The sequence below is a fragment of the Caretta caretta genome, chromosome 1 (assembly GCF_965140235.1).
Source record: "Caretta caretta isolate rCarCar2 chromosome 1, rCarCar1.hap1, whole genome shotgun sequence".
Lineage (NCBI taxonomy): Eukaryota > Metazoa > Chordata > Testudines > Cheloniidae > Caretta > Caretta caretta.
This window is the reverse complement of record NC_134206.1, coordinates 107,615,226-107,637,659: the sequence shown is the minus strand read 5'-3', so window position 1 is coordinate 107,637,659 and position 22,434 is coordinate 107,615,226. Positions and strand designations below refer to the sequence as shown.

Sequence of the window (22,434 nt, the reverse complement as noted above, 5' to 3'; positions counted from 1 at the left end):
GAGATTCTTTTTATTTCTGATGTAGAGAAAAGCTAGAAAATATGATTCCAACCATGAAGGCTAGAAATTTCCTTTCTGAAAAAGAGGGAAAGCTGAGATTCTCTCATAGTCATATAAATCTAAGAGCTGGAGAAATCACCCAACATTGTGAGAGTCATGATAAAATTGTGAGAATGGGCAACACTGCAATTAATTTCCCTTGTATACCTCCTCCTAGCAGGGTTGCAGAAGTGCTGGGGTTAGAGGAAGAAAGCAGTTAGTGGGTGTAGTGCTGCCTGTAGCCAGCGCTAGGGGAGAGAGGAACTTTTGTGTTCGACTTTGTTGAATTTAAAACAACGTGGTCTTGCTTCATTCAATCAGATACCCACAATGCTACCATAATGCTAGTACTGACTAAAGCTTTCCCCTCTTTTAAACCACTGTTTTCACTTCTTATAAACTTACATTTCTTTAGCTGTCAAGGTGGGATGAGAAGTCCTTTGTGTTGTATTGTTCTCTTTTCAATGTTTTTCATTTACTGAATGCCCAGAGCATTAGCTTGACACCCAGAGGTTTTTTTTTATAACTATGAAACAGACTGTCAAGGTTCCTCCCCCACTCTGAACTCTAGGGTACAGATGTGGGGACCTGCATGAAAAACCTCCTAAGCTTATCTTTACCAGCTTAGGTCAAAACTTCCCCAAGGTACAAAATATTACACCCGTTATCCTTGGAATGGCCGCTACCACCACCAAACAATTACTGGGGAAGAGCTGTTTGGACGCGTCTGTCCCCCCAAAATACTTCCCAAAACCTTGCACCCCACTTCCTGGACAAGGTTTGGTAAAAAGCCTCACCAATTTGCCTAGGTGACTACAGACCCAGACCCTTGGATCTTAAGAACAATGAACAATCCTCCCAACACTTGCACCCCCCCTTTCCTGGGAAATGTTGGATAAAAAGCCTCACCAATTTGCATAGGTGACCACAGACCCAAACCCTTGGATCTAAGAACAATGAAAAAGCAGTCAGTTTTTTACAAGAAGACTTTTAATAAAAAATAGAAGTAAATAGAAATAAAGAAATCCCCCCTGTAAAATCAGGATGGTAGATATCTTACAGGGTAATTAGATTCAAAAACATAGAGAACCCCTCTAGGCAAAACCTTAAGTTACAAAAAAGATGCACAGACAGAAATAGTTATTCTATTCAGCACAATGCTTTTCTCAGCCATTTAAAGGAATCATAATCTAACACATACCTAGCTAGATTACTTACTAAAAGTTCTAAGACTCCATTCCTGTTCTGTCTCTGGCAAGAGCAGCACACAGACAGACACAAAACCTTTGTTTGTCTCCCTCCTCCCAGCTTTTGAAAGTATCTTGTCTCCTCATTGGTCATTTTGGTCAGGTGCCAGCGAGGTTACCTTTAGCTTCTTAACCCTTTACAGGTGAGAGGAGCTTTCCCCTGGCCAGGAGGGATTTCAAAGGGGTTTACCCTTCCCTTTATATTTATGACACGCCCCCCAAATCTCAGCTAGGGTGAAACACTGGCTGGGATTTCTTCCTGGAGCTCTAGGAAAAACAGAGTTAATAAGACACATGCATCTCTAAATATACTACCAAGTACATAAAGACTAACAATATTTTCCACATCTCAAGGACGATTTTAACCAGTTGACTCTGGGAAACTTTCACGGGAGAGTGCATCAGCCACTTTGTTAGAAGCTCCTGAGATGTGTTGGATGTCGAAATCAAAATCTTGGAGAGCTAAACTCCACCGAAGAAGTTTTTTGTTAGTTTCTTTGACGGTGTGAAGCCACTTTAGTGCAGCATGGTCGGTTTGCAGGTGGAAACGCCGTCCCCAAACATATGGGCGTAGCTTTTCCAGAGCGTAGACAATGGCATAACATTCTTTTTCAGTGACTGACCAGTTGCTTTCCCTCTCAGACAGTTTTTTGCTGAGAAACACTACAGGGTGGAATTCTTGATCAGGTCCTTTCTGCATTAAAACTGCTCCCACACCACGCTCGGATGCATCTGTGGTTACTAGGAACGGTTTGTCAAAGTCTGGGGCCCTTAGTACAGGGTCAGACATGAGTGTCGCTTTAAGCTTGTTAAAGGCCTTCTGACACTTTCCGGTCCACTGAACAGCATTTGGCTGTTTCTTTTTGGTTAGGTCTGTCAGTGGGGCAGCGATTTGGCTGTAGTGCGGTACAAAGCGTCTGTAATAACCGGCCAAGCCTAAGAAGGATTGAACCTGTTTCTCTGACTTTGGGACAGGCCACTTTTGGATAGCATCCACTTTGGCCTGTAGGGGGCTGATAGTTCCTTGACCCACCTGGTGTCCAAGGTAAGTCACTCTGTTTAGGCCTATTTGACACTTCTTAGCCTTAACAGTTAGTCCTGCCTCCCTTATGCGCTCAAGGACTTTTTGTAGATGTTCCAGGTGGTCTGCCCAGGAATCCGAAAATATGGCCACATCGTCAAGGTAGGCGACTGCATATTCTCCTAATCCCGCTAGGAGACCATCTACAAGTCTTTGGAAAGTGGCGGGTGCATTTCGCAGCCCGAAAGGGAGTACATTAAATTCATACAGCCCGAGATGTGTGATGAAGGCTGACCTTTCCTTGGCAGATTCATCTAGCGGTACCTGCCAGTACCCCTTGGTTAAGTCCAAGGTAGAGATGAACTGGGCCCGTCCCAGTTTCTCTAATAGTTCATCTGTGCGTGGCATGGGATAGTTGTCTGGGCGAGTTACAGCATTTAGCTTACGGTAGTCCACGCAAAAACGTATTTCCCCATCTGGTTTGGGAACTAGAACCACTGGAGATGCCCATGCACTTTCAGAGGGGCGGATTACACCCATCTGTAACATATCCTGGATCTCCCGTTCTATAGCAGTTTTAGCTTGAGGAGACACCCGGTAAGGTTGAACCCTAATTGGGTGAGCATTACCTGTGTCAATGGAGTGGTATGCCCGTTCAGTCAGTCCTGGGGTGGCTGAGAACGTTGGCGCGTAGCTAGTGCACAGCTCCTGGATCTGCTGTCGCTGCATACGCCCAAGGGTCATGGAGAGGTTCACCTCTTCCACACCACCACCACATTTCCCTTCGTAGTAGACACCTTTGGGCCACTCAGCGTCGTCTCCTCCCTGGGCTGTAAACTGACAAACCTTTAATTCTCTGGAATAAAAGGGCTTTAGAGAATTAATATGGTACACCTTAGGCTTTCGGTTGGAGGTGGGGAATGCTATGAGATAATTAACAGCTCCCAGGCGCTCCTGGACCGTGAATGGCCCTTCCCACGATGCTTCCATTTTATGGGCCTGGAGCGCCTTTAAGACCATGACCTGGTCTCCTACTTTGAAGGAACGCTCTCTGGCATGCTTATCATACCAGGCTTTTTGCTCTTTTTGAGCATCCTGTAAGTTTTCTCTAGCAAGGGCTAAAGAGGTTCGGAGGGTGTTTTGTAGGTTGGTTACAAAGTCCAGAATGTTAGTTCCTGGAGAAGGTGTAAATCCCTCCCATTGCTGCTTCACCAACTGCAATGGCCCCTTAACCTCACGGCCATATACAAGTTCAAATGGGGAAAACCCTAAACTGGGATGTGGTACAGCTCTGTAGGCAAAGAGCAACTGCTGCAACACTAGGTCCCAATCATTGGAGTGCTCATTTACAAATTTACGTATCATGGCCCCCAAAGTTCCATTAAACTTCTCCACCATGCCATTTGTTTGATGGTGGTAAGGAGTGGCAACCAAGTGATTTACCCCATGAGCTTCCCAAAGGTTTTTCATAGTTCCTGCCAGGAAATTAGTCCCTGCATCTGTGAGGATGTCGGAGGGCCAACCTACCCTGGCAAAAATGTCTGCTAGTGCCTGGCACACACTTATAGCCCTGGTGTTGCTCAGAGCTACTGCTTCCGGCCATCGGGTGGCAAAATCCATGAAAGTCAGTATGTACTGCTTTCCTCTGGGTGTCTTTTTCGGAAAAGGACCCAGAATATCCACAGCTACTCGCTGAAATGGAACTTCAATGATGGGGAGTGGCTGGAGAGGGGCTTTGACCTGGTCTTGGGGTTTTCCCACTCTTTGGCACACCTCACAAGACTGGACATAGGTAGAAACATCCTTGCCCATTCCCTCCCAGTGGAATGACCCCCCCAAACGGTCTTTGGTCCTGTTCACCCCAGCATGGCCACTAGGGTGATCATGGGCTAAGCTCAAGAGCTTGGCCCGGTATTTAGTTGGAACTACCAACTGTCTCTGAGGATGCCAGTCTTCCTGGTGTCCACCAGAAAGAGTTTCCTTGTATAAAAGTCCTCTTTCTACAACAAACCTGGATCGATTAGAAGAGCTGAGAGGCGGTGGGTTGCTCCGTGCCGCCGTCCAAGCTCTCTGGAGGCTTTCATCTGCTTCCTGTTCGGTCTGGAACTGTTCCCTTGATGCTGGAGACATCAGTTCCTCATGGGATTGTGGACCTAGGCTTGGTCCCTCTGGAAGCGATATAGGGGATGGAGCTGTTTCTGTTGACTGTGAACCGCTCTCCGCTGGTGCACTATGTTGGGATTCAGGCTCCGGCTGAGCCTCTTGTGTAGGGTTATCGGCTGCTGCCAGTTCAGGTTCGGTGGGGCCCTCTGGTGTTGAGGTTGCAAGTACTGGATTCAGTGCTGACACGGGGTCTGGTGTTGGTTGTTCGGCTGGTTCCGGTTCTAGGACTGGTTCCGTCTGGGTCTCTGGGACTGGATCCACTACTGCTGTTGCAGACATTGGCCTGGGGTCCGGGTCCATCACCTCTGACTGGGTCCTGATAGAAGTTTCCGGAACAGAGCTAGGCCTCACGGCTTGTTTAGCCTGGCTGCGGGTGACCATTCCCACCCTCTTGGCCTGCTTCACATGATTGGCCAAGTCTTCCCCCAACAGCATGGGGATGGGATAATCATCATAGACTGCAAAAGTCCACATTCCTGACCAGCCCTTGTACTGGACAGGTAACTTGGCTGTAGGCAAATTGAAAGAGTTGGACTTGAAGGGTTGAATCATCACTTGGATCTCTGGGTTGATTAAATTGGGGTCCACTAAGGAAGCATGGATAGCTGACACTTGTGCTCCGGTGTCCCTCCACGCGGTGACCTTCTTCCCACCCACACTCACAGTTTCCCTCCGCTCCAAGGGTATCTGGGAGGTATCTGGGCCTGTGGACCTCTGGTGTGATTCCGGTGCAATGAACTGTAATCTGTTGGGGTTCTTGGGGCAGTTGGCCTTTACATGCCCCAGCTCGTTACACTTAAAACATCGTCCAGCTGACGGGTCACTGGGGCGAGGAGGGTTGCTGGAGAACGGGGTGGTGGGACGATAAGGGGTCTGGAGGGTTCTTTGGGAGGTAGGTGGGGCTTTGGGCGGCCCCCGGTAATAAGGTGTGGTCTGGGGTGGTCCCTTCTGGTCTCCGCTCCAACTGCGACCAGTTTTCTTCTTCTCTGCCACCTCCACCCATCTGGCTCCAATCTCTCCTGCCTCAATTACAGTTTTGGGTTTCCCATCTAGGATGTATCTTTCTATTTCCTCAGGAACACCCTCTAAGAATTGTTCCATTTGCATTAGGAAGGGCAAATTTACTGGAGATTCAACACTTGTTCCTGATATCCAGGCATCCCAATGTTTCACAATGTGGTAGGCATGTCGGGTAAATGACATGTCTGGTTTCCACCTTAGGGCTCTGAACCTCCGACGAGACTGCTCGGGTGTTATCCCCATTCTGACTCTTGCCTTGGATTTAAACAGTTCATACTTGTTCATGTGTTCTTTAGGCATTTCAGCTGCCACCTCAGCTAAGGGTCCACTGAGCTGCGGCCTCAGCTCTACCATGTATTGGTCAGTAGAGATGTTGTACCCAAGGCAGGCCCTTTCGAAGTTTTCTAAGAAGGCCTCAGTATCATCACCTGCCTTGTAGGTGGGGAACTTTCTGGGATGGGAAGTGGTACCTGGAGAAGGATTGCTAGGGTTTGTTGGTATATTCTGCTGGGCCTTTATCTTCTCCATCTCCTCCACATACTTCCTCTCTTTTTCCTTCTCCTCCAGTTCTTTGTCCCTTGCTTCCATAGCTCTCCTGTGAGCAGCCGCTTGGTGTTGTTCTGCTTCTCTCGCTGCCTCCCTTTCTTGTTCCTTCTTCAGCCGCATGAGTTCTATCTGTCTTTCATGTTCCCTTTGTCTTTCCTCAGCCTGAAATTTGGCTAATTCCAGCTGTAGTCGAGCTGAGGATTTGGTCATTCTAACCTCTCTGTTTTTAACTAACTTTACACCCGAGGTTTAGAAATAAACAAACAAAACTTGGCTGTAAAATTTTGCTGTGCTGCAATAGAATACCTATTCTCTGATAGTGATTGTCAGCCTACAGAAAAAGACAATTCCCTTGTCTCTGCTCTGGGCCCAAATTAAAGCAAAAAACCTCCAACTGCTTGGAAACCTGCTTACCCAGCCCAAAGAAAAAGCAAATGGGTAGAACACACACCCCCTATTTACTTTTAGGAAGAAAAGAAAAAAAAAAAAACAATGGGTTGGAGGACTGTGAATTTCCCTGCAGGAGTTAAGTACCCTGCCTCCAGGCAAAAAAACCTGCAATTCACAAGATAATCCCCTTTTGTCTCTGCTTGGCCAAAGTTTCAAAGCTGCTTTCTGGACTTTCTTTCCAAAGAAAAAAAAATTTCCTTTTTAAACTCTGTATTTCTAGTTCAAAAAATCTCAACTGGATCTCAAATGATTTCAGGTTAATCCCACCACTGTGCCACCATGTCAAGGTTCCTCCCCCACTCTGAACTCTAGGGTACAGATGTGGGGACCTGCATGAAAAACCTCCTAAGCTTATCTTTACCAGCTTAGGTCAAAACTTCCCCAAGGTACAAAATATTACACCCGTTATCCTTGGAATGGCCGCTACCACCACCAAACAATTACTGGTTACTGGGGAAGAGCTGTTTGGACGCGTCTGTCCCCCCAAAATACTTCCCAAAACCTTGCACCCCACTTCCTGGACAAGGTTTGGTAAAAAGCCTCACCAATTTGCCTAGGTGACTACAGACCCAGACCCTTGGATCTTAAGAACAATGAACAATCCTCCCAACACTTGCACCCCCCCTTTCCTGGGAAATGTTGGATAAAAAGCCTCACCAATTTGCATAGGTGACCACAGACCCAAACCCTTGGATCTAAGAACAATGAAAAAGCAGTCAGTTTTTTACAAGAAGACTTTTAATAAAAAATAGAAGTAAATAGAAATAAAGAAATCCCCCCTGTAAAATCAGGATGGTAGATATCTTACAGGGTAATTAGATTCAAAAACATAGAGAACCCCTCTAGGCAAAACCTTAAGTTACAAAAAAGATGCACAGACATGAAGTGAGCTGTAGCTCACGAAAGCTCATGCTCAAATAAATTGGTTAGTCTCTAAGGTGCCACAAGTACTCCTTTTCTTTTTGCGAATACAGACTAACACGGCTGTTCCTCTGAAACCAGACAGAAATAGTTATTCTATTCAGCACAATGCTTTTCTCAGCCATTTAAAGGAATCATAATCTAACACATACCTAGCTAGATTACTTACTAAAAGTTCTAAGACTCCATTCCTGTTCTGTCTCTGGCAAGAGCAGCACACAGACAGACACAAAACCTTTGTTTGTCTCCCTCCTCCCAGCTTTTGAAAGTATCTTGTCTCCTCATTGGTCATTTTGGTCAGGTGCCAGCGAGGTTACCTTTAGCTTCTTAACCCTTTACAGGTGAGAGGAGCTTTCCCCTGGCCAGGAGGGATTTCAAAGGGGTTTACCCTTCCCTTTATATTTATGACACAGACAGTATTTCCTCAGCCTTCCTACCCTCACCATAATTGGTGGTCAAACTGAACAAATAATTTGCAATTAATAGCTCATTCCAATATTGTGAAGATGAAGATTCAAACATTGTGAGTCAGATCCCACAAAATCATGATTGTTTTTAAACAAGAACTTTGGGGTTCACTTTATTGATCATCTGGTTTCTGATCCTTTAGAGTGTGCTCAGTTCATATCTTCAAACCTGCATCCATAAGGTCTAGAAATTTGCCTTATTTTTAAATAGAAGCTGAGTCTTCTCTTTCTTTTCCAGTGCCTTTACAAGAGTGTATGTGTACACACACATACACACACACACACACACACGGTGGCAGCCTACACACAGCGAATTTGTCTCAATTTTCTTATTGGACCACCCCTGGAGAGGAATCCCCTGCCACCTCTCCTAATCTCAGCAGCAGCTGACAGTTTCTCTCAGTCCTGCTAACCATCTCATTTCAGTAATACTCGTAACCTTATCCCAAAGGTCCCTCTGTCACAAGCATGTCCAAGGAAAAGTAAGTTTTCCCTACAGCCATACTGTATACATGACTTAGCTCTTTTACTGTGGAAATAAACTGTGGCACTAGAGTTAGCTGACATGATAATGATATTGTAAGCTACAGTGAAGAGAGGTCTAGTGGGTAAAGCCCTAGTCTAATAGCCAGGAGACCTCACTTCTATTCACAGATCTGCCATTGACCAACTGTATGACTTTGGACAAGTCATTTTATTTCCTTGTCCTCTGTTTCCCCATCTGTGGTGTGTAAACTGTAGAACATGTCATTTTTGCGGCACATCAGATATAATGGAATAAATGAATGAAATATTGGCTCTGGCTCAACCCTAGAAAGAGAGAAATCACATTAGTAGGAACAGGGAAAAAAAGCGCTGAAGAATTTGCCAATTATTTAACTTCACGGTGATCAAGGGCATTAGACCACAATGTCAGCACAGTGTGAAGCCTTTGGTCATCACTGCTCCTGGACACACAGATTGGTGGTTAGGAATTCCTTCCATTTTAGACTAACCAGGAAACCACACTCTTCCTTTTCAAATCAATCTATCAAGAGTCACACTTTGTACTTACTCAAATTAAGAGATTACAACTCGCTCTACTGAATGGAACCAGCACAAAAAAGGCTGAAGTTGTTGCAGCATGTAGCAGCACATTTCCTAAGCAACAACAGCTGACAGGAACATCTCACACCTGTGCCTCACAAACTGCACTGGCCCCCCATTCACTATAGAACCGAATTTGAAGTACTGATTTTAATCCACAAAGAATTTTTTGGATTGGGGACTGACTATTTCAGAGACCATCTCACCTTCCACAGCTTTCCCACATGGCTTTTTCTGTTGACATAGCTACTGCTTCTCATGGAGGCAGGAGTTATTAAGCCAACAGGAGAGCTCTCTCCCATTGGCTTAGAGCAGCTTCACTAGAAACACTCCAACTGCGTCACTGTAAATGATGTAGTGTAGACATAACTTGTCACACTTAACTTTTTAACACATAAAAATATACAACTAAGGTTCCTAGCAGTGGAGACAAAGCTAATACTTATTTTATCTGAGAAGGGAAATACCAAATTATGAAATATTAATTTTTTTACAATTTAAAGGCAAAATCTCTTGTAACATGTCAATTACTGTGATTACTTTTCTCCAGCTGAAGCTTCTTTCCACCTTTTTAGATATTAGGTGGGAATTGGGGACTAGATGTCACAGGCAGTTACTGCACTACCTTTGCACCTTTGGAAAGCTGGGTTCAAATCCTGACTTGTCACCAGTAAAAATGAATAGGAACTCTTCCTAGTTCCTGACATAGTTCCTGTAGGCTGTGTGATTTGGCCTGAATGAAAGTCTCTCTCTCTCTTGCACACGCATACTTAAGTGAGATAAACTATTAAAACAGAGATGTTGCAGCAAGGGTGTGACTAGGTTCTGATATTCATATCTGCTGGTCATAATTTTTGCATATATTGATTTGAGCCAGACCCTTAGCTGGTGTAAATCAACTTAGCTCCACTGACTTAATTGGTATTTAGGAAACAAAGTTCAATGTATATTATGAGATTTGTGTTAGAGCTACGATATCAGAGAGAGTGTAGAAGCACGGTGCTGCATAATTTGCAAAATTACATTAATTTTACAGTTGTAGGTCATACTGTTCAGCATGAGAGAAGAATGGCACCCAGCAGAAAGCAGATGACATGGAGTATTTCCCCTCTAACACTGTTCTCTCTGCCAGGGACGGAGTGTGGCTCACAATAGCAAACAGCCAAGCAGAAAACGATATAGCAACTGTCAGCAGGAACGACGACAGCTCTAAGCAGCAAAGGTATTTGGTTACAAAATCATAAGGCCAATAGTAGTGGTAGCATGAGCTGTTCAAGCAGGCAGAAAGGAATAATGGGTTTGGGACTTAGAGTGTAGTTTTTTGTGTTTTTTTGTTTTTCATTTTGCTTTTGTTGGTACTTGTGTTAATTTTATTTAAAGTACTGGTTATGTGCTCCCTACCCTATGGAAGTGGGGGCTCACGATAGTTTAGCTTAAAACAGCATGACGGCAGACAGCAATTAGGCACCAGTAACTGCAGTGGCAGGTATCAGCATTGGCAGCCCTGGGCACAATCTGGGCAGAATGCAGAGACAAAGTGGTGGAGTGAATGGCCATGTAGTGTGTGTTTGGATGAAATCATGGATTACATCTCATTTTCACAGTCTCCCAATGACAACAGTGCATTTAATTAATGTAGGAATAGCCAGTAAAATACACTAATGCTACTGTGTCTGTCCAGTAAGAACAGAACAGCATTTGCCCTCCTACTCTCTTCCTTTCACCTCTCAGTCTGCAGTGGCTCTTGACATTTAGTTCAGAAATATAAATTACAAAAAAATGCCAAAGCCAAACAAACAGCGTGAGCAGTTGCTAATATGTTGGCTTATCTGTATCCATAATTTTCATTTTGTAAAACATTTCCCCTTTTCCCGATCCCTACAGAAACTCAGAATGAGCTCTGTACAAACATGTTCTGTCTAGTTCTCTCTCACACACAGAAGCCAGCAGCACGATGGATAAAACACATAAGTCACAGAGGACAAAGTCAGACTCTAACCACTGATTGGTTAGGATGCTTTCCCAGAACCTGAGAATGATTGCATTGTCAGTACTGCCACCCTGTCCTCTCCTCTCTTCTACCCTAAACCCATACCTATGCTCTGATCCCAATTGTCTCCTAGCCAAAAATACCCAAACCAAAATAAAAAATAAACCCAGCAATACAATTTGGGATATTAGGTTGCAGAGTGAAGAGTCATTATATTTGTCTCCTCCTCCCCAGTGCAGACAGAGGTGAAGGTGCATTTCTAAAGCTATGTGGAGAAGCTAATGTAATAAAAGGCATTATCACTGCTCCAGGCAGCACCCATCACTTTCAAAAGTCAAACATTGAGGAGGAAAATTAAAAACATTTTATGTGGTAAAATACGGATTTACTAAGAGAGAGTTTATTAATGCAGCAAGGCATTCAAAATAATAGAAAATAAACCGTACTGTTATACATTCCCCACCACCCACCCCATATTTTCTAGTCCTTCATTGCTGTCTCCCTTGTCAGTACACCTAAGCTTCCAGGAATCCATCATTTGCCTACTCACCTCTATAAACCCCTATTGTTTTCTTTGAATTCTATTGATCACAGAATCTAGAAGTCTACTTTCAGAACTCTTCTATAGCTATATAGTCCATAAATTTCATTATAGGTTATAATTTCATTACAGATTAAAGCCACAGCTATATTATTAGTAAAGAAATATCACAGTGAATAAAGGCAAATCAACAATATAGTTCTGACATCTTATAAATGTTTTGTTTTGCTGCAAAAGTCTCATTATTAAGCCCCCATGTCAAAATCCACAAACTGATTATTAGAAATCTTTATTAGAGTTATACAGAAAGAGTAAGTAATCTGTGCTCATGTGTATGGGCAGGGAATTTAAGTTTGTAAGTCTCATTAGTAACAGGGGGCCTTATACATAAATGCCACTGAATCTACATGAGAGGAGACCTGAATATTTAATTTCTCCTTCAGTTATAAAAAATAGTTTCAAGGTACCTTAATTCCATGCCAAGAACACTGAAGAATAACATTCTTCATTTCTTAACAATAATACACTATTTTAAAAATAGTTCCAGGAATGGCCTTCAGTGCACTTGTGTCAACAAAGACTATAATCCAGCAAGAAAACCTCTTTCAGCAATGTCCCATTTGTCATTACAAGACAGTGACATTAATACTAGAAGAAGTCTGAAGTTTTCAAAGTCCTTCAGTGGAAAATATCCAGAGCCAGCAAAGCAATTATGGTTGTTTGGAATAAAATGTAAAATGATAATTTCTTAGTCTGCTGTGACACCTATTATTTCCATTCACACATCGGATTTTTTTTTGTAAAGAAATTAATTAGCTCAGAAAATACTATCAAACCTGCAACTATGAAAAAAGCACACCCTTGTTAAAGATACCAAAAAGAGATGATAAGATATTGCTCTGCACTGAACCAATACACTTAGATCCTAAACAGACTCTTTTAGACCTGCAGCATGCATGATTCAAGGGTAAAAGTTTATTTTTTGAGTCTGTCCCACAGAATGGCTGCATTTTGCAGATTGCAATACTAGTGGGGGGGACATAGAGGATTGATATATAGTAGATGATGTGTTTTAATTATGGCTTTATTTTCATTTTTATTAATCCTGTTGGGTACCAGAGACAGGGCTGTCCTTGAAGGTACCCATGACACAGACCTATGTCTGAGATGTTTCCTGTCTTTGGGTGTTTTAAACAATGACTGTTTAAATATATAAATAAAAGAAGTTTGGAAAGCTAATAATATGGGCTCTAGAATCAGAGCTGAGTCACACAGTGAAGTTCTCAGTACACAAGAGAAAGAAGAAACATTATATACTGCCTGCATATATTCACATGCAACTTAACTCCCTTCCATGACTATCAAACTGGCATCATGCAGTATCTGCCCCGATACTTTTTGCATAAGCAGTAAATACAGACACCTCACAAAACAAAACAGAGACAATTATAAAATCAAAATAACCATTTTGTTACTTACAGCACTTGATAAAATGGTAATGAGACATTCTTTCATCTCAGATTGTAGTCTTCCTACAGGTTTCAGCATTCTCTTCTGCTACAACTGTCATGCCTACGGAATACATTATTTAGAGCCTTTCCTCAGGTATCCAGTTTACCTCAGAATACGTTATTTAATGTAGCTTCTGTTCCAAGATCTTGCAGAGGCTTCTAAGTCATTCTCACCCAGCTGCTGGAGTTAAGATAAACCTCTGTGTGTCTTGAACCATGACTATTGCACGTGCTATTGTAACACACTTGATTGACACTGCTCCTAATCCCACATCCCCAGGAATAGTAAGATTTAATTGGCGTGCACTTGCAGCCACATTCTTCCAGCACTGAGGTGTGCTGCTGCACTGCGGCTCTCACAGTCCTGTCAGTTAATGGCTTTTCAATAGCTTTCAAATGGCAGCTTGATGAAACTAAGCTTGATGAGTGAGCTCGAGTGAAGTAGCAGCACAAGGGATCTTAAACCTTATTTATTCATGTTGTCTGTGAGTCAAATGTGACCAGATTCTTAGCTGGTGTTCAAATGGGATTGTTTTTAGTTGCCACCAGTTGCTGTGTGAATAGGAAATTGATACAGGTTACCAAAAATAACCTTTTAGCAACACAGATCATTTTGTCAGTTTGTTCTAAGGTGAAAATGAGGACGTAGCTCACAGCCACCTCCAGACTCTCCAGTTTGTCTGTGGGCTTGTTTTAAACTAAAAATGTTTTTGTTTGTATTCTGTAACCTGCACTTATTTTGCCACTTCTTTGAAGACTGTAGTGAATTGCATCAGTATTTATAGTTGGACTATTTCTGACTGAACTGGAAGTCAGAAGAAAGGAACTGTAAGGTTTACCAATTGAACTCATAACAAATGTATGTTTTTCTAATCATATTTTAACCATTACAATTCTAATTATAAGAAAAATGTCTAAGAAAATATAATCAGCTATAAATATACAATAAACTGCGTTAAGTGCAAATTAATGTCGATATATTTAGTTATCTGACCTCTGAATAACATGTTGACGCATACTGATGTATTACTCTGCATGTTCCGGGTTGTTTAAGGGCATACAAAAGGCAGACCTGCATTGTATTTTAAATGAACACTCAGACTCCATCACTGTTTTCACAAGCAAAACATGGACATCTGGCTACTGCCACTTGGCGAATACTATAGCAGCAGAACCTATACTAAAATGTCAACTAGTTGAATAGCAATTTTAAGAAAATTATGCTTGGAAAATATCACTGTACTTGAAGATGAGGAAAATGGTTTTGCTTCCTCTGTGCAACTCACCATTATTATTATTTCACTGAGCAAGCATCTTGCAAAGTCAATCAAATTGGCTAGCCACAAATAGAATTACTGTTTGTCTGAAATATTGTTACATGGTCTTATGCACATATGCCATTTTTAACAGATAAGTAGAGTACGGAGCAGGTCCACTTAATCAGTAATGATTACTAATTCAGATTTTATTAGCTGTCCTGTAAAGTTCTAACAAGGTGGACTGATATATTTTCAGACATCCAGTGATCAATTAGCAAGCCCCTTAGGTGAAAACTCAGTTCCTGACTAATGGCTAACTATTGCACCTCAGCTTTGAGGTGTGATCAGCATAACAATTGCTTTCCATGAATTACCGTTATTTCTTTTATTCCAAAATATGTTTCTTTAAAATAAAATAAAAATAATAACAGGGATAACAAAAGGAAATAAGTCCAATCAAAAACAACAAAGAAATTGCATTACCATGCAATCTTTCCTCCTAAAACTCAACTGTAGACCAAAAGAATCAAATTAATTCATTCTTCAGTATCTCTCTCACTCTCAATCAGTACCTGGACATTTTTGGTCCATATCTGTTTATAAAATAAATATCTATCTTATCTAAGAGTCAATGTTAGTCATAGTCCATGAGCAAATGGCAACAAATCTGACAAGAGATCCCTTTCAGCAATGATTTTGGTGGTGACATTCCTGATAGGTTCAACCATGGTATTATTGTTAAGTAGAAAGATTGTCTCTTCTAATAGCATCATGCCTCTGCCAATCGACACTGACTAAAAGCAGTAAGATTCTGTGTAAACCCTTCAGCAAGATGGATGGGAGCAGTGCCAAAAAAAGGCCTTTGTCTTGAGACATAGAAGAATTACAGCTGTGAAAACACATCAGATTATGGCTTGGCCCAAATGTGGCAAAAATATTAGTTGGATCTTGTACATTTGTGAATCCAACATGTTTACATAAATATTATATTTGCCAAGCCAGAAAAATAGGAAGGGCAACTTGCTATTATCTGCTAAGGATAGACAGTGTACTTGGTGCTGTAATAAAAAAAAGAGGTACAGTCTCTGCCTAAAACAGAATACAACGTACAGGGCAGATTCTGAACTCAGTCACACTGCAAACAACTGAATGACTCCAAATTTACATCAAAGTAACTGGAAGCAGAATCTTGCCTTTTACAGAGAGACACAACATGCACTAGCCTCCACTAATGATATTTCCATTTTAGATCATACATATGTTTTGCTTTTAGTGTATTAGGTGCTTACTGAATGGTTATCACTAGCTTTATGAATTATAAGGGTTATAGGGTTATAAGGAAGAATTTAAATTGAGAGGTTGATTGCCTTCCACATTGCTGGTGAGGAGGAGTTTTGGCATAAATGTGAGGGCAGTCTGGAAGACAGCACAAAAAAGGAGAGTGAAAGAATCATAGAATCGTAGGACTGGAAGGGACCTTGAGAGGTCATCTAGTCCAGTCCCCTGCACTCCTGGCAGGACCAAGAAAGAAGGATCCCAAAGGAGTGGTTAGGTGAGAGTCATAGATTCATAGATACTAAGGTCAGAAGGGACCATTATGATCATCTAGTCTGACCTGCACAACGCAGGCCACAGAATTTTACCCACCCACTCCTGCGAAAAACCTCTCACCTATGTCTGAGCTATTGAAGTCCTCAAATCGTGGTTTAAAGACTTCAAGGAGCAGAGAATCCTCCAGCATGTGACCCGTTCCCCATGCTACAATGGCATAGTGAAGGCAATGAGGTGGAAACTGGGGATAAATGAGAACAGAGATGTAGAACTTTGTAGAGATGTGAAGAGCCTTGAGGATGAGAAGTGGAAGCTAAAATTGAGATAGAAGGTCAATGGAACCCAGGGCAGACATTTTTAAAAGGGAAGTGACATGGTCTATCTGGAGAGTATGAAACATGACTTTAGCTATAGCACTTTGGATAGCTAGGAGAGTAAAGCTGCTTGGGAATTTTTTAACAAAATATCTGCAGTCAGAAAATGCTGATTCTTCAAAACCAAACATTTTCACAGAAGCATGTCATTTCTGATAGAACTTTCATCGCAAAGGTTTCTCAGGTCTAGGATGGAATTTCTGGATTTGTCTGGGATGTGGCAGACCCAGTTTCAAGTCCTTGCTCTGAATTAGGCAGAGCAAAGAATCATAGAATCATAGAATATCAGGGTTGGAAGGGACCTCAGGAGGTCATCTAGTCCAACCCCCTGCTCAAAGCAGGAGCAATCCCCAACTAAATCATCCCAGCCAGGGCTTTGTCAAGCCTGACCTTAAAAACTTCTAAGGAAGGAGATTCTACCACCTCCCTAGGTAACGCATTCCAGTGTTTCACCACCCTCCTAGTGAAAAAGTTTTTCCTAATATCCAACCTAAACCTCCCCACTGCAACTTGAGACCATTACTCCTTGTCCTGTCCTCTTCTACCACTGAGAATAGTCTAGAACCATCCTCTCTGGAACCACCTCTCAGGTAGTTGAAAGCAGCTATCAAATCCCCTCTCATTCTTCTCTTCTGCAGACTAAACAATCCCAGTTCCCTCAGCCTCTCCTCATAAGTCATGTGTTCCAGACCCCTAATCATTTTTGTTGCCCTTCGCTGGACTCTCTCCAATTTATCCACATCCTTCTTGTAGCGTGGGGCCCAAAACTGGACACAGTACTCCAGATGAGACCTCACCAATGTCGAATAGAGGGGGACGATCATGTCCCTCGATCTGCTCGCTATGCCCCTACTTATACATCCCAAAATGCCATTGGCCTTCTTGGCAACAAGGGCACACTGCTGACTCATATCCAGCTTCTCGTCCACTGTCACCCCTAGGTCCTTTTCCGCAGAACTGTTGCCTAGCCTTTCGGTCCCTAGTCTGTAGCTGTGCATTGGGTTCTTCCGTCCTAAGTGCAGGACCCTGCACTTATCCTTATTGAACCTCATCAGATTTCTTTTGGCCCAATCCTCCAATTTGTCTAGGTCCCTCTGTATCCTATCCCTGCCCTCCAGCGTATCTACCACTCCTCCCAGTTTAGTATCATCCGCAAATTTGCTGAGAGTGCAATCCACACCATCCTCCAGATCATTTATGAAGATATTGAACAAACCCGGCCCCAGGACCAACCCCTGGGGCACTCCACTTGACACCGGCTGCCAACTAGACATGGAGCCATTGAACACTACTCGTTGAGCCCGACAATCTAGCCAACTTTCTACCCACCTTATAGTGCATTCATCCAGCCCATACTTCTTTAACTTGCTGACAAGAATACTGTGGGAGACCGTGTCAAAAGCTTTGCTAAAGTCAAGAAACAATACATCCACTGCTTTCCCTTCATCCACAGAACCAGTAATCTCATCATAGAAGGCGGTTAGATTAGTCAGGCATGACCTTCCCTTTGTGAATCCATGTTGACTGTTCCTGATCACTTTCCTCTCATGTAAGTGCTTCAGGATTGATTCTTTGAGGACCTGCTCCATGATTTTTCAAGGGACTGAGGTGAGGCTGACTGGCCTGTAGTTCCCAGGATCCTCCTTCTTCCCTTTTTTAAAGATTGGCACTACATTAGCCTTTTTCCAGTCATCCGGGACTTCCCCCGTTCGCCACGAGTTTTCAAAGATAATGGCCAATGGCTCTGCAATCACAGCCGCCAATTCCTTTAGCACTCTCGGATGCAACTCGTCCGGCCCCATGGACTTGTGCACGTCCAGCTTTTCTAAATAGTCCCTAACCACCTCTTTCTCCACAGAGGGCTGGCCATCTATTCCCCATGTTGTGATGCCCAGTGCAGCAGTCTGGGAGCTGACCTTGTTCGTGAAGTCCGAGGCAAAAAAAGCATTGAGTACATTAGCTTTTTCCACATCCTCTGGGGCTCACACTTTCCTTGGCTTTCTTCTTATTGCTAACATACCTGAAGAAACCCTTCTTGTTACTCTTAACATCTCTCGCTAGCTGCAGCTCCAGGTGCGATTTGGCCCTCCTGATTTCATTCCTACATGCCCGAGCAATATTTTTATACTCTTCCCTGGTCATATGTCCAACCTTCCACTTCTTGTAAGCTTCTTTTTTATGTTTAAGATCCACTAGGATTTCACCGTTAAGCCAAGCTGGTCGCCTGCCATATTTACTATTCTTTCGACACATCGGGATGGTTTGTCCCTGTAACCTCAACTCAAAAATCAAAAAATTTCTAGAAAAGAAAAACTCAAATGTTTTTCTTTTCTAGACTGAAGTTGCAAAGATATGCCTTTGGGTCTTTTACATCCCAGGCAAAATGCTCTCACTACTGGGCTATAGCCTATTATGGGGCTTCTCTCTCTTTGAGATATTCCAAAAAGTCTTGTTCTGATGAAAAATGAAAACAAATTTCAAAGCCTCAAAAATTTTCTCAAAACAGAATTCTTTTTTCCCCGTTAGCCCTATTGGAGAGGGGCAGGGTGAAGCAACTGGAGAGAGGAAGTTACAGTACTCATGGTAGAAAATGACCCAGGCATAAACAAGGATTTAAAATGTTAAAACAAAGAGGAAGAATTAGGATTTTTGAGATGTAGTGAAGAAAGAACCAATGGGATTTTTGCAGGCAGTTGAAACTTGGCAAATTTCAGGTGATAATTCTAATGAGTTTGCAAAACTATTCATTTAGTCAACAAAGAAAGTGGTGTATTGGTCATCTTGGATGTTTTTCTTTTCTCATATTGAGTGTTTTTCTTTTCTAGACTGAAGTTAGGCAGTGAAAAAGGGAATTCTGGATACAGGGAGAAAAACATGAACAACAGTTAGAGCTCTACCATGTGAATAACCACAGCAAACATGGATCAAACCTAAATGCACCAGCACAGTGCAGTTTCTGAATATTCAAGGATATTGACACAGTGTGTCTAAACCCAGGCCTTGATCCAGCAAAGTCCTAAAGAACATGTTGATTTCAACAGGACTAGACACATGCATAAAGCTGAGCATGTGCTTAAGTGCTTTACTGGACTGGGACCATATACTGAACTGAAATCAAACCTGATTTCAAGTGTCTTGGAAGTTCAAATGTGCTGTTTTGAACAGTTTCATGAAAATCATAGAAGATTAGGGATGGAAGAGACCTCAGGAGGTCATCTAGTCCAACCCCCTGCTCAATGCAGGACCAACCCCAGCTAAATCATCCAAGCCAGGGCTTTGTCAAGACGGGCCTTAAAAACCTCTAAGGATGGAGATTCCACCACCTCCTTAGGTAACCCATTCTAGTGCTTCACCACCCTCCTAGTGAAATAGTGTTTCCTAATATCCAACCTAGACTTCCCCCAGAGTAGCTTGAGACTATTGCTCCTTGTTCTGTAATCTGCCACCACTGAGAACAGCCTAGCTCCATCCTCTTTGGAACCACCCTTCAGGTATTTGAAGGCTGCTATCAAATCCCCCATCACTCTTCTTTTCTGAAGACTGAGTAAGCCCAGTTCCCTCAGTCTCTCCTCATAAGTCATGTGCCCCAGCCCCCTAATCATTTTTGTTGCCCTCTGCTGGACTCTCTCCAATTTGTCCACATCCTTTCTGTAGTGGGGGACCCAAAACTGAACACAATACTCCAGATGTGGCCTCACCAGTGCCAAATAGAGAGGAATAATCACTTCCCTCGATCTGCTGGCAATGCTCCTACTAATGCAGCCCAATATGCTATTAGCCTTCTTGGCAACAAAGGGCACACTGTTGACTCATATCCAGCTTCTCGTCCAATGTAATCCCCAGGTCCTTTTCTGCAGAACTGCCGCTTGGCCCGTCGGTCCCCAGCCTGTAGCAGTGCATGGGATTCTTCCTTCCTAAGTTCAGGACTCTGCACTTGTCCTTGTTGAACCTCATCAGATTTCTTTTGGCCCAATACTCCAATTTGTCTAGGTCACTCTGGACCCTACCCTCCATCATATTTACCTCTCCCGCAAGATCAATGTCATCTGCGAACTTGCTGAGGGTGCAAACCATCCCATCATCCAGATAATTAATGAAGATGTTGAACAAAACCAGCCCCAGGACAGATCCCTGTTTGATACCGGCTGCCAACTAGACATCGAGCTGTTGATCACTACCCGTTCAGCCCGACAATCTAGCCAGCTTTCTATCCACTTTATAATCCATTCATCCAATCCATACTTTTTTTAACTTGCTGGCAAGAATACTGTGGGAGACTGTGTCAAAAGCTTTGCTGAAATCAAGGTATATCACCTCCACTGTTTTCCCCATGTCCACAGAGCCAGTTATCTCATCATGGAAGGCAATCATGAGTTTGGTCAGGCATGATTTGCCCTTGGTGAATCCATGCTGACTGTTCCTGATCACTTTCCTCTCTTCCAAGTGCTTCAAAACGGATTCCTTGAGGACCTGCTCCATGTTTTTTCCAGGGACTGAGGTGAGGCTAACCAATCTGTAGTTCTCCAGATTTTCCTTCTTCCCTTTTTTAAGAAAGAAGAATATATTTTTTTGCCTTTTTCCAGTCATCTGGGACCTCCCCCAATCGCCATGAGTTTTCAAAGATAATGTCTTGTAACGATGAAAAACTACCTCAAATGTAGAAAACTAGATTCATGTTAAGAAGCTATTCACTGTGTTTAACCTTCCTGAAAAAAAGATTGCTTAGTTGAGAGCAAATTTCATGTCATGTGCAGATTTATAAGGTTTGATAATGGCACTGGAGATTTTTTAAAAATCTTTTATCTTTATTTTTTAAATGTGTCATGACTGGGCATAACTAGCACAGACATTTGACTTATGATATAAACTCTTTTACAGAAAAATCAGATGTTGCATCAGATTTGCACAATTCTTATCTCCTCCCTTTCATTTGAGGAGTTGCAGGGTCACAGCTTCCTTGTCTTATAAAAAAATACTTTTGAAATATTTCATACAATACTGTAGTAAACAAAAACATTGTCCAAAATGATGTTTTGTTACCTTTTGTTGTGCTAAAATATTGATATAGTATACTGTATGAATATTTTGTTATTCTTTTAGTGTTTTCTGGTGTCACAAACAATTGACCTTACAGTACTCTTAACATTAGAGTATTTTATACACTGCATATGTATATATGGATATATGCAGACCTATTTGAAAGCAGTTTGAATAATGAGAAAACACCATAGCTGCTGTTTTAGAAACATGACAAAAGTTCACTGTTTGCACCATTTCCAATCAGCACAACAAAGCTTGATATTTTCCTTCACATGTTACAATTGCATTGCATTACTTATTTGTATAAGGCTGCATTGCTTCACCTGGCAACAAAATGAAAATTGCTTATGTGTTTTGACAAATGACATGAGGCAATCAGTCCTTTGCCACGCTATCTATCCATTGATGACCACACCACAGATAATCTTTAACAGGACTAAGCTCCCCAGTGAAGAACTGTTCTGTGGATGAGCCACACCACCTATAGACGCTTGCCAGGAATCACAAATCTTGGGAGAGAGGCCAGTCCTTGCCTACAGACAGCCCCCCAACCTGAAGCAAATACTCACCAGCAACCACATACCACACAAAAGAACCACTAACCCAGGAACCTATCCTTGCAACAAAGCCCGTTGCCAACTGTGCCCACATATCTATTCAGGGGACACCATCACAGGGCCTAATAACATCAGCCACACTATCAGAGGCTTGTTCACCTGCACATTCACCAATGTGATATATGCCATCATGTGCCAGCAATGCCCCTCTGCCATGTACATTGGTCAAACTGGACAGTCCCTACGTAAAAGAGTAAATGGACACAAATCAGATGTCAAGAATTATAACATTCATAAACCAGTCGGAGAACACTTCAATCTCTCTGGTCACGCGATTACAGACATGAAAGTCGCTATTTTACAACAAAAAAATTCAAATCCAGACTCCAGCAAGAAACTGCTGACTTGGAATTCATATGCAAATTGGATACAATTAACTTAGGCTTGAATAGAGACTGGGAGTGGCTTAGTCATTATGCAAGGTAGCCTATTTCCCCTTGTTTTTTCCTAACCCCTCCCCCCCAGACGTTCTTGTTAAACCCTGGATTTGTGCTGGAAATGGCCCACCTTGATTATCATACACAATGTAAGGAGAGTGGTCACTTTGGATAAGCTATTACCAGCAGGAGAGTGAGTTTGTGTGTATGTGGG

General features: G+C 42.5%; 1 protein-coding gene across 11 annotated transcripts in view; it reads right to left on the bottom strand.

The window, feature by feature from the left end:
* Nucleotides 1–22,434, bottom strand: part of MYO16 (myosin XVI) — a 602,174-nt gene that overhangs the window by 481,562 nt on the left and 98,178 nt on the right. The window contains exon 1 of one of the 11 annotated variants that reach the window (XM_048854919.2): nucleotides 12,971–13,405. The exons of the other annotated variants lie outside the window; for them this stretch is intronic. Coding sequence (XP_048710876.2) covers nucleotides 12,971–12,998 — 28 coding nt within the window. The 5' untranslated portion in view covers nucleotides 12,999–13,405. Of the gene's footprint in view, nucleotides 1–12,970; nucleotides 13,406–22,434 lie in introns of those variants that run through there. 11 annotated transcript variants of the gene reach the window in all.